General features: G+C 38.3%; 1 protein-coding gene across 2 annotated transcripts in view; it reads right to left on the reverse strand.

The window, feature by feature from the left end:
- PPP1R1C (protein phosphatase 1 regulatory inhibitor subunit 1C) overlaps positions 1-15706 on the reverse strand; it is a 123337-nt gene that overhangs the window by 48292 nt on the left and 59339 nt on the right. For both annotated transcript variants that reach the window (XM_061135820.1, XM_061135819.1), the window contains exon 4: positions 14063-14123. In XM_061135820.1, the coding sequence (XP_060991803.1) occupies positions 14063-14123 (61 nt within the window). The remainder of the gene's footprint in view (positions 1-14062; positions 14124-15706) is intronic.

The following is a 15706-nucleotide window of genomic DNA, read 5'->3' on the forward strand; positions in this document are numbered from 1 at the left end:
GTGCATCATAGGAAAAACTGGATATAGCATATATGGGAACTCACTGTATTATCAGTTTTTCTGTAAATCTAACACTGTTCTAAAACACAGAGTTTTATTTTTAAAATAGCATAATTTGAGTTGGAATTTACTGTGTTTTAAAAGTAATGTTATTGAGAGGAAAGACATGAACCAGACTTTTAAAAATGGAATCAAATGCACAAGGATTTCCAAATGCATTGAAAAGTGATGTCTATATAGTCCATTAGTGGAGCCTTTATAGACTTTGCATGACAGCAAAGTAATTTGTGATAATCCACATAGGATTTAACTGTCTACATTATGGTATCATCTTAAATGTTTTGTGAGTTTATGTGAACAGAGGAATGAAAATAGTGAGCAGTGTGTTCTACATTTCCATGACACAGTCCATTTAACTCTGCAGACGTGTAAACATGACTCTTCCTTCTATAATCTAAAGGGCCTCACCCTCTGGTTCCCCCAGACCGAGTGTGAGTCTCCTCACAGCCACTGATAACTGCTCAAATCCCAGTACGAGGATTTACCATCCTGTGCTCCACCGGGCCACTTGTGCGTTGCTTTTCCAGACTGGTCTCTCAGAAGGTGTGGGTTTTGCCTTAAATCTCTGCAGCCACATAGCTTTAAGGCCATGTCTGGAGGCTCATATGTGATGTGTGGCAGTACATTTTTACTGCTTATACAACTGAATTTGTATTTTCAGACTCGGGGAAAATGTAGAGATACTGGGTCTTGGTTTATCTGTTCCAACTAAATACAAAAGTTCATCCTTTCCCCTACTTCTAAGATAGGAAGCCATGTTATTTAAGCCATGTTGCATGTTATTTAAACAGAAGACTATACATGTAAAAGATTAAGATTAAAATAGGTGTAAATATATACAGACACATGAATGGAACAATATTGATGAATAGTGGTTTCCTTATCAATGTTTAACTGGCACCACCTGAGATTAAGTTTCCTGTCTCAAATTTTGAACTGGCAATTTAATTTATCTCAAGAAACTTTCAGTCTTTCAACCTAATAGTCTATGTCAATGCTATAAAATATTAAATGCACTCATACTTGCTGACATTTTCCTCTTATATCACTCTCTCTCTCAGTGTTGATCTCAGAAAAGCAGACATCTTAGTGACTTTCAAGAAAGATACATTCTTAGATCAGTTCTCCAATCTGAGGCAACCTTCTGAATTCAGAGAAATGAGGAAAAGATTAACATAAAACTTAGTGAAAGAAACTGAAGAGAAGTGAAGGAAGTATATCTACAAATAGAAGCAGAAAACAAAACAAAACTTGTATATATTTAGAATGTTCTGTGTTATCTAGAAATCTGTTAAAATGTTTCTTGAGTTGCATAAATAAACCCCACCCTATGCAGTAAATAAACTGAGCCAGCAGGAACAAAAAAGCCAAGATTTAGAAAGGCAAATGTGATGAATACCTGGAGAACAACCACAGAGGAAAAGAAATGTTTTAAAAAAGGAATGCAATGTGGTGGAGATACTCTGATGAGAAGCTAAAAGATCTTGTTATCTTCACTCCCTGACTTTTCAACATGCAGGGGGTGATGAAAATAGGATATTATGGCTGGTCTATTCCTCTCGAGAATTTTTGTTTTTCAGCACAGTTATAAGAGGATTCCAATTCAGGAAGAGTGAATTGATCATAATTCTATATAATCATTGTTAGCCTACCTACATTGCCTAATTATAGGCTGCATTTATATGATTTTCTGCTCATCCCTCTGGCTCGAAATGTTTATTGTTTAGTACTCCAAATTGACCATTGTTTAGTACTCCAAATTGATCTTGTTTAGTACTCCAAATTGACCATTAACCATCACTTTGTACTTACGCTTTTTTGGAATATACTATTTATTAACTTAAACATTAGTGCCTCTGAGAGGACTGTTAGTTAGCTGGGAAAAGAAGGATGTGGTATCTGAGAGGAGGAGGCTGGTGAAAGGAAGCAAAGGAGAATTTTGTTACAAAGTAAGTAAAAGTTCTAAGACCAGCTCCACAAGTCTACCTGAGATTGGTACAAATAAAAGTGAAATGAATGTTGCAAGGTTTGGTTGTCCACATGCTTACTAGGATCAGGCACTTCCAACCCTGACTCTTCAGCTCCTGCTGGGGTGAGAGTACAGCTCTGGCAGTATTTTATTCATCTCCAAGACCTTTCATCCTTCTGAAGTCTCACCACCGGGCTTCATTCTGCAGACTCAGGTGAAACAAGGAGGGGTGCACCTGACTCTAAATTCAAGATTCAAATAATTACTCAAACTCAATCTTAACATTGTTGTTTTTTAGTCACTAAGTCATGACCAACACTTTTGTGACCCCAGGAACTGTAGCCCCGTAGTTCCTGGGATTTCCCAAGCAAGAATGCTGGAGTGGGTTGCCATTTCCTTCTCCAGGGGATCTTCCTGACAAAGGGATCAAACTTGCACCTCTTGCATTGCCAGGCAGACCCATTACCACTGAGCCACCCAGGAAGCCCCAATTTGAAGGTTAACTGGCACTTAATATTACATGGCTCTATACAGTCAGCAAAAACAAGACAAGGAGCTGACTGTGGCTCCAGTCATGAACTCATTGCAAAATTCAGACTTAAATTGAAGAAAGTAAGGAAAATGACTAGACCATTCAGGTATGACCTAAATCAAATCCCTTACAATTATACAGTGGAAATGACAAATAGATTCAAGGGATTAGATATGATAGAGTGCCTGAAGAACTATGGACAGAGGTTTGTGACACTGTACAGGAGGCAGGGATCAAGACCATCCCCAAGAAAAAGAAATGCAGAAAGGCAAAATGGTTGTCTGAGGAGGCCTTATAAATAGCTGAGAAGAGAAGCTAAAGGCAAAGGAGAAAAGGAAAGATATACCCATTTGAATGCAGAGTTTCAAAGAATAGCACGGAGAGATAAAAAAGCCTTCCTCTGTGAACAATGCAAAGAAATAGAGGAAAACAATAGAATGGGAAAGATTAGAGATCTCTTCAATAAAATTATAGATACCAAGGGAAAATTTCATGCAAATATGGGCAAAATAAAGGACAGAAATGGTTTGGACCTAACAGAAGCAGAAGATATTAAGAAGAGGTGACAAGAATACACAGAAGAACTATCCAAAAAAGATCTTAATGACCCAGATAACCATGATGGCATGATCACTCACCTAGAGCCAGACATCCTGGAATGCAAAGTCAAGTGGACTTTAGGAAGCATCACTATGAAAAGAGCTAGTGGAAGAGACAGAATTCCAACTGAGCTACTTCAAATTCTCAAAGATGATGCTGTGAAAGTGCTGCACTCAATATGCCAGCAAATTTGGAAAACTCAGCAGTGGCCACAGGAATGGAAAAGGTCCATTTTCATTCCAGTCCTAAAGAAAGGCAATGCCAAAGAATGCTCAAACTACCACACAATACAGTCATCTCATATGCTAGCAAAATAATGCTCAAAATTCTTCAAGGCTTCAACAGTACGTGAACTGTAAACTTCCCAGATGTTCAAGCTAGATTTAGAAAAGGCAGAGGGGCCAGAGATCAAATTGCCAACATCTGTTGGATCATAGACAAAACAAGAGAGTTCCCCCCAAAAATCTACTTCTGCTTTATTGACTATTCCAAAGCCTTTGACTGTGTGGATCACAACAAACTGTGGGAAATTCTTCAAGAGATGGGAATACCAGACCACCTTACTTGTCTCCTGAGAAACCTGTATGCAAGTCAAGAAGAAACAGTTAGAACCGGACATGGAACAACAGACTGGTTCCAAATTGGGAAAGGAGTACATCAAGTCTGTATATTGTCACCCTGATTATTTAACTTATATGCTGAATACATAATACAAAATGCCGAATGGATGAAGCCCAAGTTGGGATCAAGAATGCCAGGAGAAATATCAGTAACCTCAGATATGCAGATGACACCACCCTTGTGGCAGAAAGCAAAGTATTAAAGAACTCTTGATGAAAGTGAAAGAGGAGAGTGAAAAAGTTGTCTTAAAACTCAACATTCAGAAAACTAAGATCATGGCCTCCGGTCTCATCACTTCATGGCAAATAGATGGGGAAACAATAGAAACAGTTACAGACTTTTTTTTCTTGGGCTCCAAAATCACTGCAGATGGTGACTGCAGTCATGAAATTAAAAGACGCTTGTTCTTTGGAAGAAAAGCTATGACCAACCTAGATGCATATTAAAAAGCAGAAACATTATTTTGCCAACAAAGTTCTGTCTAGTCAAAGCTATGGTTTTTCTAGTAGTAATGTATGGATGTGAGAGTTGGACTATAAAGAAAGCTGAGTGGCAAATAATTGATGCTTTTGCATTGTGGTGTTGGAAAAGACTCTTGAGAGCCCTTTAGACTTCAAGGATATCCAAGCAGTCAATCCTAAAGGAAATCAGTCCTGAATATTCATTGGAAGGACTGATGCTGAAGCTGAAACTCTAATACTTTGGCCACCTGATGGGAAGAACTGACTCATTTGAAAAGATCGGGCCTGGTGCACTGGGAAGACCCAGAGGAATCGGGTGGAGAGGGACGTGGGAGGGGAGATCGGGATGGGGAATACGTGTAAATCTATGGCTGATTCATATCAATGTATGACAAAACCCACTGAAATGTTGTGAAGTAATTAGCCTCCAACTAATTAAAAAAAAAAAAAAAGAAAAGAAAAGATCCTGATGCTGGGAAAGTTTGAAGGCAGGAGGAGAAGGGGATGACAGAGGATGAGATGGTTGGATGACATCACTGACTCTATGGACATGAGTTTGAGCAAACTCTGGGAGTTGGTGATGGACAGAGAAGCCTGGTGTGCTGCGGTCCATGGGGTTGCAGAGTGTCAGACATGACTGAGTAACTGAACTAGAACTGAACTGAATGACACATGGCACATCTTTGCCACTGTACATAACATCCTCCAAAATCACTGTCACTGTCATCCTCCAAAACTGTGTTAGCCTTTTTCTTGGGCCAGTTTGATTTATTGCCTTCCATGGGCTATTCCTTATTTGCATTTATTGCTCTATTATGAAAGACAGTGACAAAATTGAGATAAAGTATCAAGATCACAACGATCCTTGGAGAAAAAAAAATGTAGGAGTTACAATACCATAAGCATTCAGAGAAGATCTACTGGACATATTAGAAGAACAATCTCTGGACACTGAAGTAGCTAGGCTTTTCCCTTAAAGACATTGTGAAGAATGAGAGGAAGAAGATGTTTTCAGAAGTTCATGAAAAATCTTACTTATATGTTAAAAATGGTAATGTGTTAGGTTGGTGCAAAAGTAATTGCACTTTTGGATCGTGATTTTAAATTATTATAACTAGGCTCATAACACATCTTTATTAATCAAAATAGGAATCATCACACTCAACACATTTTTGCCAACGAGAAATAAGTTTGATTCTTCCTGTAGCATAAAAATCCATGCTTTACGATTTGACAAATTCTTCAAAAGCATTTTCTTCTTCCTGCTGGTTGTGGAAGTGCTTTCCCTGCAGAAAATTGTCGAGATGCTTGAAGAAGTGGTAGTAGGTAGGTGAGAGGTCAGGTGAATATGAGGCAAAACTTCGTAGCCCAATTCATCCAACTTTTGAAGCCATGGTTGTGTGACTTGTGGTCAGGGGTTGTCATGGAAAAGAATTGGACCGTTTCTGTTGACCAGTGTTTCAGGCATTGCAGTTTTTAGTGCATCTCATCGAGTTACTGAGCATACTTCTCAAATGTAATGGTTTCACTGGGATTCAGAAAGCTGTAGTGGATCAGACCAGCAGCAGACCACCAAACAGTTGCCATGACCTATTTTTGGTGCAAGTTTTTCTTTGGGAAGGGCTTTGGAGCTTTTTCTCAGTTCAGCCACTGAAGCTAGTTGTTGCTGGTTGTTGTATAAAATTCACTTTTCATTGCACATCACAATCCAGTTGAATAATAGCTTGTTGTTGCGTGGAGTAAGAGAAGACACTTCAAAATGACAAATTTTTTGGTTTGCAGTCAGCTCATGAGGCACCCACTTACAAACTGTTTCACATTTCCAATTTGCTGCAAATGCGGAATGACTGTAGAATGATTGACATTCTGTTTTTCAGCAATTTCTCATACAGTTTTTAAGAGGATTAGCTTTGATGACTGCTCTCAGTTGACCGTTGTCACCTTCAGAATGGCAGGCCACTACACTCATCTTCAAGGCTCTCGTCTCCTTTGGAAAACTTCTTGAACCACCACTGTACGCTTGTTAGCAGTTTCTGGGCCAAATGCAAAACTGCAATTACATTTGCACCAATCTCATGATACTAATGGTCTTTTCATACTCTTCATGAACCTAGACGAACCTGACCAACCTAAACAGCATATTAAAAAGTAGAGACATTACTTTGCCAACAAAGGACCGTCTAGTCAAGGCTATGGTTTTTCCAGTAGTCATGTATGGATGTGAGAGTTGGACTATAAAGAAAGCTGAGCACTGAAGAATTGATGCTTTTGAACTGTGGGGTTGGAGCAGACTCTTGAGAGTCCCTTGGACTGCAAGGAGATCCAACCAGTCCATCCTAAAGGAAATCAGTCCTGAATATTCATTGGAGAGACTGATGTTGAAGCTGAAACTCCAATACTTTCTCCACCTGATGCGAAGAGCTGACTCATTGGAAAAGACCCTGATGCTGGGAAAGATTGAAGGCAGGAGGAGAAGGGGCCAACAGAGGAGGAGATGGTTGGATGGCATCGCCGACTTGATGGACATGAGTTTGAGTAAACTCCGGGAGTTGGTGATGGACAGGGAGGCCTGGCGTGCTGCAGTCCGTGGGGTCTCAAAGAGTTGGACGCGACTGAGTGACTGAACTGAACATGATACTAATAAACCTGCTATACAAAGCAGTTTTTCAGTTAGTTGCTTTTGTTTCATGTTCAGGTTTCCTTTTAAATCGATGGCACTTGCTTTGCTGTCTTCAGTTGAAGGCATTTGCCTTCCAGTAAAACACACACACATACACACAAACAATGGGGGTGGAAATGTGTCAGCCATTTCCTGCCTCAAACCTACTTTGCTTTTTGAAAACATGATTCAAGCTATCCAAAAATAATTTAATTGACTGTTCTATAAATTACAGGGCTGACCACCATGTAAACACCAGAGAAGTCATATGGGTATTCAGTAGTCAGCTATCATTTTTCTGATAATCTTCAGAACTTTCTACTTACATAATTATAAAGCACTATACACACAGGGTAATGGAAAAGTAAGTCTGTTTCCTAAGCAAACTTAAGCTTGTCAGTTTATGCATAATATACATTACAAATTTATGACTTACATGGTCAGCACACCAGATCTGAAATATATCAGTAATTATCTAATGAGAGTGTTCATAATATCCTCTGGTTTTAAGGGATGTAATCTTGACATAAGAAGTCTATTTGATAACTTGTTGAATGGTGGCCTTCAGGGGGATCAGTGTCAACTAGAGAGAGATAAGTGTGCCACAGACTTTCCCTTGCCCTGTTCTGTTTGAGATGTCTATTATAGATATAGATAAAAATACCAAAAATAAAATTTATATAATCTGAGGATGACAAAACAATTGAGATAATAGAAAATAGAGTAGAACAGGTGATGGAATCATGATATGAAATTATGACATGTTCCTGTGACAACTGATTCTGAGAAAATGAAATTCAGTTGGTATGATAGCACTGTCTTGCTTTTTGGCTAAGAAAAGATGTAAAATGAGGAATACATTATAAATACTATGGCTTTAAAGCAGTACATGAAAAAACGGCTTTGAAGTTTTGAATTTATGGTAAGTTCACTGTTTGTCACCAATGTATATGGCTGCCAGAAAAAGCCAATACCATTTTGAGTTGCAGTAATGGAATTAAATTACCTGGGATGGAGGAGGTGATAGGCATAATTGAAGTCTCCTTTCTGCTCAGAAAGTGAAAGTGTTAGTTGGTTATTCATGTCTGACTCTGCTACCCTATGGCCTGTAGCCCACCAGGTTCCTCTGTCCATGGGATTCTCCAGGCAAGAACACTGGAGTGGGTAGCCATTCCCTTCTCCAGGGATTGAAACCAGGTCTCCTGCATTGCAGGCAGTTTCCTTACTGTCTGAGCCATGATCACACCTTAAGAATAAGTTGATTTAAATGATGCACTTCTAGAATGGTATAAGCTGAAGCTTATTAGGACATCAAGAGTGAATGTGAAGGAACAGGCATAATAGACATTGAAATGTTTTAACCTGGAAAGAGAAATTATGCAAAGCAAGGACCTGGTAGACATCTTGAAATATTCAGGTAGTTGTCATTTTTAAACTTATCACAAGTAGGAACAAGATATAGAGCCAAAATCCATGAATATAAACTTTAATAGAGAAATGATCTTTCTAACAGACCAGACAGAATGTTAAATGTCCTAAGGAAATGATTCATTCACTAACAGTAGTATTGCATACATTAAAAAATGTATGTTTGAAAGTATATGTATATGCACTGCTATATCTCAAGCATTGTGTTAAGCCCTACAGATAAGGTAATGCACAAAATAGACACCATCACTGCTGCCATATAGATCACTTCTGGTCTAGTTGGAGAGACAGACACGTGACGAATAAATGAACACTGTGATTACTTGCAATAAGAGAACTATAGAGAATGTATAACTATCAATAGAGAGTTTATGGGAAAAAAAAGGTAAAAGTGTTAGTTACTCATGTCTGACTGCAACCCCATGGAGCCTGGTAGGCTCCTCTGTGCATATAATTCTCCAGGCTAGAGTGGGTAGCCATTTCCTTCTCCAGGGTATCTTCCTGATCCAGGGATTGAACCCGGGTCTCCTGTATTGCAAGCAGATTCGTGTAGATAGTTTACACTAGAGATAATTTAGAATGATGGTTAGGGACAGCTCTTTTCAAGATCTGACCTTTAAGGACAGATAAGTAAGAACTAACCAAATAAAGAATGAGGACAAGAAGGAAGCAAAGGAGAATATTATATATGAAGCGAAGAATCTATATAAACTTTTTCAGGAAAGAGTTTGGTGCATTTAGAAGCTGACTGAATGCCAATATGGCTAGAACCTAGTGGGTAAGGGAAGGAGAGACAGATTGGGAAGTAAGCTTTCTAAACTTTGCTCTGGAATAAGAATTTTATCTAAGGACGGTGAGGAGCTATTGAAAAGTTCTAACCGAGGGAGTGGCATAACCACATTCACGTTTTAAAAGTTCACTTTGGTTGGTGTTGTCATTGTTCAGTCACTTAGTCATGTCCTACTCTTTGCGACCCCATAGACTGCAGCATGCCAGGCTTCCCTATCCTTCATCATCTCCCAGAGTTTGCTCAAATTCATGTCCATTGAGTCTGTGATGCCATCCAACCATCTCATCCTCTGTCATCCCCTTCTCCTGCCTTCAGTCTTTCCCAGCATCAGCGTCTTTTCCAATGAGTTGGCTTTTCGCATCAGGTGGCCAAAGTACTGGAGCTTAAGCTTCAGCATCAGTCCTTCCAATGAATATTCAGGGTTCATTTCCTTTAGGATTAACTGGTTGAATCTCCTTGCAGTTCAAGGGATTCTCAAGAGTCTTCTACAGCACCACAGTTTGAGGGCATCAATTCTTCAGCACTCAACCATTTTTTTATTATCCAGCTCTCACATTCATACATGACTACTGGAAAAACCATAGCTTTGACTATACAGAACTTTGTTGGCAAAGTAATGTCTCTGCTTTTTAATAAACTGTCTAGGTTTGTCATTGCTTTTCTTCTAAGAAGTGAGCATCTTTTACTTTGGTTACAGTGTAGAAAACAAATGGGAAGTAGAGATGAGAGACTGTATGGAGAGTAACCTTTTATATACAAGAAATGAAAGTGATTTGAATTGTTATTGTGGCATTGGCGATAAAGGAGAGGAGGCGAAGGTTGGGAGAGATACAAATGGGGTGCACTTCACAAGACCTGGTGCCCCACTAATGAAGAGAGTGAAGGAGAGGGAGAGAGTCATTAGAGACTCCCAGAACTCAGGAATAAGCACCTCCCTGAGAAGGGGAATATTGAAGGACAAATTGACTTGCTGTGGAGATCAAAACATAGTTTTTAACAAGCTAATTTTGATCTCATGATATTTGATCTCCATAAGATTTCTTCCTGTGACATAAGAAAGACATGTTACATAGGTGATTGAATATCTGGAGTCTGGTCAGTTTTTAGACTTGCTACAGCAAAATCACCTGGAACTTTTGATTACCTGGCTATTACCCAGTCTAATATATTGTTAATAGAACCTTCAAAAGAACATAGCCAATCTAATACTCTGAGGTTAGATGCAGTGGGAAAAAATGGAAGTGATATTCTATACATTGTTAGATAATTGTACCAGTTTCTCTTTAAGCTTGACAACTTAGAATGACTATAATGTTGTGTCTAGAAAGGTGGCAAGACCAAGAGCTAAATCTGCTATTATTTTCTTAGAGTCAATATTCCGATCTAATCATGAAACATCTCTAAAGGAAGAAAACCATATCCAGATTCTTCTGTTTACATTGCCAAGTTTGTTTCCTATGATGCTGCCATCTTGGCCACAAACTAATTGTTGGAAGAATCAGGTTTTAGTCAGAGGCAATCACTTAATCATTCCAGTGGTCCATGAGATAACCTTTGTTAAGAATCCAGGAAAATTGATGCATAATTCTTGATGGTAACTAATTTTCCAAATCAGATTTTCTCTTTGACCAGATGGAAGGGAAGTGGGGAAAAGCAAAAATAGAAAAACAGAAGCATATGGAGAAGTAAGAACTTACCAAGAGGGTGAAGGGGATCAACCAGAGAGTGAGAAGCAAAGAGAAGCAGAAGCAGAGTCACAAGTATGACAATTAGTAGGACAAGGTTTAAGGGACATCCTCTTCTGAGCAGATGGCAATGTGGCTGAATTCCCCAATTCATTATGGTTATTCAACAAGTTTTTATTGAGCACCTGTTTAGTTCCAGGAACTGTGCTAGATGCTGGGAACATCAAATGAACAAGACTGTTGTTATAGACATCTCATTGGTACCTACTGATTAGGGCCATAGAAAAAATTGAGGTAGTGCTGTAAGGATGTAGATAGCAATGGTAGGAGGGGCAGTTATTGAGAAAGAAAGACCTTTCTGAGGAGGGAACCGTAGCTGAGCCATCTGTGAGGCCACTGGGTAAAGAGTTTCTCAAGCAAAAAATGTGGAAAGCACAAATGTTCTGATATGAAAGTGTGTTTGAGGTGTTTATAAATAATGAAAAAGTCCATGACATTGAGCCCTAATGTGAACAGGGGCAAGGTGAAAGGAGATCAAGATCAAGGAGAAAGACCAGTGCAGCTCATTCAGGGAGTTGTAAGCCATGATTGGATTTTTCATTGTATTCTGAATGTGACAGGAAGCTTTTGAGGATTTGATCGAGGGGGTAGCATGATCACATTTGTGAGTTAGAGGAATTACTCTGGTTTGTGTGTAGAGATTAGATTGTAGAGGGTCAGGAGCAGAAACAGGAGAGTAGTAGGTAGGCTACTTCAGCAGCCAAGGCAAGAAATAATGGTGGTCACACAAGGTAGTGGCAATGGAAAATACAGAAAATAGAGTAGGAGTGCATCTTGAAATCAGCACCAACACAAGTAGATGATGGTTTGGTAATGGGGAGTGGTCAAGGATTATGCAAAGGTTTTTGTTTTCGATGGCTGCATAAGATTTATTGAGATGGGGAAAACCCAAAAAAGAACCAATGAGTTTGGTTTTGGATGTGTTAAATTTGAGAAGTTTCATTGAAACTTTCATTGAATAAGTGTCATTCATTCAAGTGAAAAAAATTGGTAGCTAGTTAGAAAGTCTGAGGTTCAGGAGATACATTCTGCCTGCAGATATAAATGGAGGTCATTAGTCTATCATTCCTGACAGCATACCTGTTTAAAATGGTTTTCTCTGCTCTATTTCTTACCTCTGCCCACCTCTGAACTTTCATATAGAACTTTCATCATAAGAGGTAACCTGGACATGTCTCTATTTCCAGAAACCTGGTGGGGCCATAAATACCATAGTAATTGGAAGGGGGGAAAATAAATGAATATAGGACCTGGGAGATGAGTCTATCTGGGCATTAATTGCAATGACATTTGGGAGATGTAGCATCTCTCTCCTGTCACTTTGGCCTCTGTATCCAGTAACTCCTCAGAACCTAGTATGAGAGAAGGAAGGAATCTGGCTAGTTTGTTTTGTTTTACTAACTAGCTACTCACTGGGTCATTTACAAAACCCTAGTTGGCCATTTGGTCAGAGTGAATTTTTTCAGAGCTATTAGTCACTCCTGGTACTACTTTGCTCTCCCAGCAGATATTTTTACACTCAACAGTTGCATATTCCACTGCAATTTGAAGAATTATACATTTCAGAGCAATTGTATTATTGACTTTGCATTTCAGTAACATTTCCTATACTAATTCATCTTTCTTATGATTGAAGTTTCTTAATGTGCTCACAATGCACCATATGTTACTATTGCTTAATTCTGTCCTGAAATATTCATTTCTATCTCTAAAGGGACAAGTGCACTGATTTCTCTTTTATCAGAAGCAGGAGACTCTCCTAAGTATTTATAGGTAATAAATGAGGACCTAAGTAGCTATACCCCAATAGCCTCATGAAGGAATTTCTGTGCTTTCTGAAGTTTTTAACTCATGACCAAAAATGATTATCATATGTGTAAAATATGTACAATATGACTAATTTCCTTAAATGTTAGGGTCCCACATTCTTATGATATTAGAGAGCTAAATATAATGAAAACTAGGAGCCCTTGGGATTTGATTTTAAGATTTTCCTTTAAAAATAATGCTATTATTCCCTAAGGACATGAGAACAGTCTTTATTTAGTTAAACTAACCCAAAATAGAACAGAGGAAATCATTAAATGAGTGAACATATATCTTTCATTGGGGCCCATTCATGCCAAAACTGTCGTGTCTTAAAAGTACAAGATAGCTTACAATAGGCAAACTATCTTCAAAAATGATTACACTGATCTTGAGAGAAGGAAGCCTGATAGCCTCAATAATTACCCTGAAATGAACTGTAATGCTGATCGCATTATTTACTGTAGTCTCATGAACAAACAAACATGATATTTTATAGCTGCTCAGGAAGGAAGTTTATGGAAAGTAGCTATTAATGTGTCCATTTATATCCCACCTCTCTGAAAAGGCCCCAGATCTAGAGAGAATACAGAGTGGAAAATTTCACTCCCAATTTAGACATCTCTCTAGACTCCAGAGTAAGCTGCTCAGCTGGCCTCTCTTGTAGTTGAAACAAAGTTGGACAACTGCATGATGAGCCCCTGGGCCAGCGGCCCAAGAGCCAGGCTGGAACATGAGCTAGTGGATGGGACACACTCTCCCAGGTCAGGGATACTCTTGTGTGAGGAAAAAGAGAAGCCTCCCCTGAAATTGATGTTGGTCAAAATTCTGATACACTTAGATGTTCTTTTAGCAGTTCTAATTTGGAAGGGAGGGGTAGAAACTCTGGGAGAATGCCAGAATCTGAGCTAGCCTTCTTAGTTGTTATTTCAGCAGCTGTTATATGTACAGCTAATAGTTGTTTGATTTGATTTCTTAGAGCTGCTTCTGACACAGGACAATGAAGCAACACTTTACACTGTATCTGTCCAAAATTAAAGAAATACTTTACTTACACCTAGGGGGAAAAAAAAGATAATTATCTGCGAACATCGGCAAGAGCAATTAGGGGTTCTAGAAAAATCTCTGTAAGGAAAACATGCGAGAAAAGGTAAAAGAAAGCTTTTGTCATTATTCTGGAAAATCTGAATGTCCAGACTAAGATTTTGAGACATATCTAGTTATTCCTTCTTCAACCGTTTCACTCTTGGTTAAACTGAAAGTCACGTTACCAAGTTGTAGAGGTGACATTAGATGTAGTTTTTAAGCAGGTATAAGGTGCCTGAGAGCAGAATGCCTGTCAGCCATGAACTTAGCACTCACAAGAACCCGAAACAGTACCTGGACAGTACCTTTCATGGTGGGTGGTGTGTACACGCTCTGCTTCCTTTGCTTAGGGGTTGCATTCTGCGACTGGATAAAGAAAAAAAGGCAAAGTCTTATATTTGGATAAAAAGTACAATGCCATTAGCCCTTTGAAAACTACTACTAATCCTTTGTATTTTAAAGACAAACATAAATGCCAGGACAAAATACACTCCAAAACTATGACCAAGGTATAATTATATTTGTCCTTAGGATTGTTAATAGTTCTGGAGGGTTAATGAGAGTCTTTGTTAAGTAATACCAATCTATAACCCTATGGAATTGAGGTGTTCAATCTATTAGCTCCACTTACTTGAAATTACAGTGTTGAGGTACTTTTCCTTCATATGTTCAAAAGATCTTTCATAACAAAACTGATACTTAACACTCTTATTTAAGCACTTTGGATCAGAATTAATTTATTGGAAAAGAATTTTTTGCACTAAAAATGATACAAATTGGAATACTTTTCAGGGCCAAAGTTTTAAAGTTTAGATGGAGATAGACATATAGATAGATATAGATATGTATATATGTATAAACCATTATTCATGATAATAAAGTATATATATGTGGTCTATACTTCAATCAGGTTATATCAAAAACTCCTTTTTAATAGTGTATCTACTTATATTTCAGTGTGGAAAAGGCTGGAGTTTTCATGTCTGGAGCATTTATTTTTGCTTAAAAAGTTTGAGTATAAATAATTGCAAGATACTTTCTGAGGATTGTTCTAGGCTTTCCATCCATATTAGAAAGAACATAATGTACAGAGTCTGAAAAATACTGGAAACTGTTTCACAGTAAATAGAGCTTTAGGCATCTTTACTCACACGTACTAAAGCTTAATTGCCCTCAAAGGAGTCATCAAGATACTGGTATTTAGAGGATGCAAAAACAATCTCTTAAAAACTAAAAAATTCAACCAAATAGCTACTGAATCCATATCAACCAAAGCAAATGGTACAAGCAAATTTCCCCAGAATAGAGTGTTTTGATATGTCTATTATGCACAGATGCAAGCAGGGCAGCTCTACATTAGTATAAATGTGTGGTTGACTGAGACTTCTGTTGTACCTCTACTGTATTCTGTTACATCTGGTTGATTTTAAGAAGCATTCACTTCCAGTTTTATTATATATTTATTCCCAAATACATATTCAAAGATGAAGTAGAAAATTAATTCTACATAAAAGTTGGTTTGTTTAGTAAAGTTTATTAAGTAATAAAAACTATTTTTATGTAAGAATTTAGTTTTCAAACTGTTTCATGTTTACAATATCATTAAATTTTTAGAAACATCTTGAGAGATACTTTCTGGTATTTTGTTCTTTCCACATTGCTGTATGCCTACTCATGTGGCCATTGATTACTAAGTCCTCATGAATGCTATTCAATATTTATTCCATTTATGGACACACATTTGCTCATTCTCTTGTATTTTGTATATCCTTTGTTATCAGCTATGCTAGCCTTCCCTGGTTCATATTTTCAACCTGAACTCCTGCATGTGTGTGTGGAGCCTCTGGCTTCAGGGTCTGCTCTTGGTTCCACACATCAGAGAACCCTTAAGAGATGTCTGTCCTCCACCTTCTTGTTCCAGGATTCCAACACTGGCTGCCCCAACCTGT

This window comes from Dama dama, chromosome 33, assembly GCF_033118175.1.
Source record: "Dama dama isolate Ldn47 chromosome 33, ASM3311817v1, whole genome shotgun sequence".
NCBI lineage: Eukaryota > Metazoa > Chordata > Mammalia > Artiodactyla > Cervidae > Dama > Dama dama.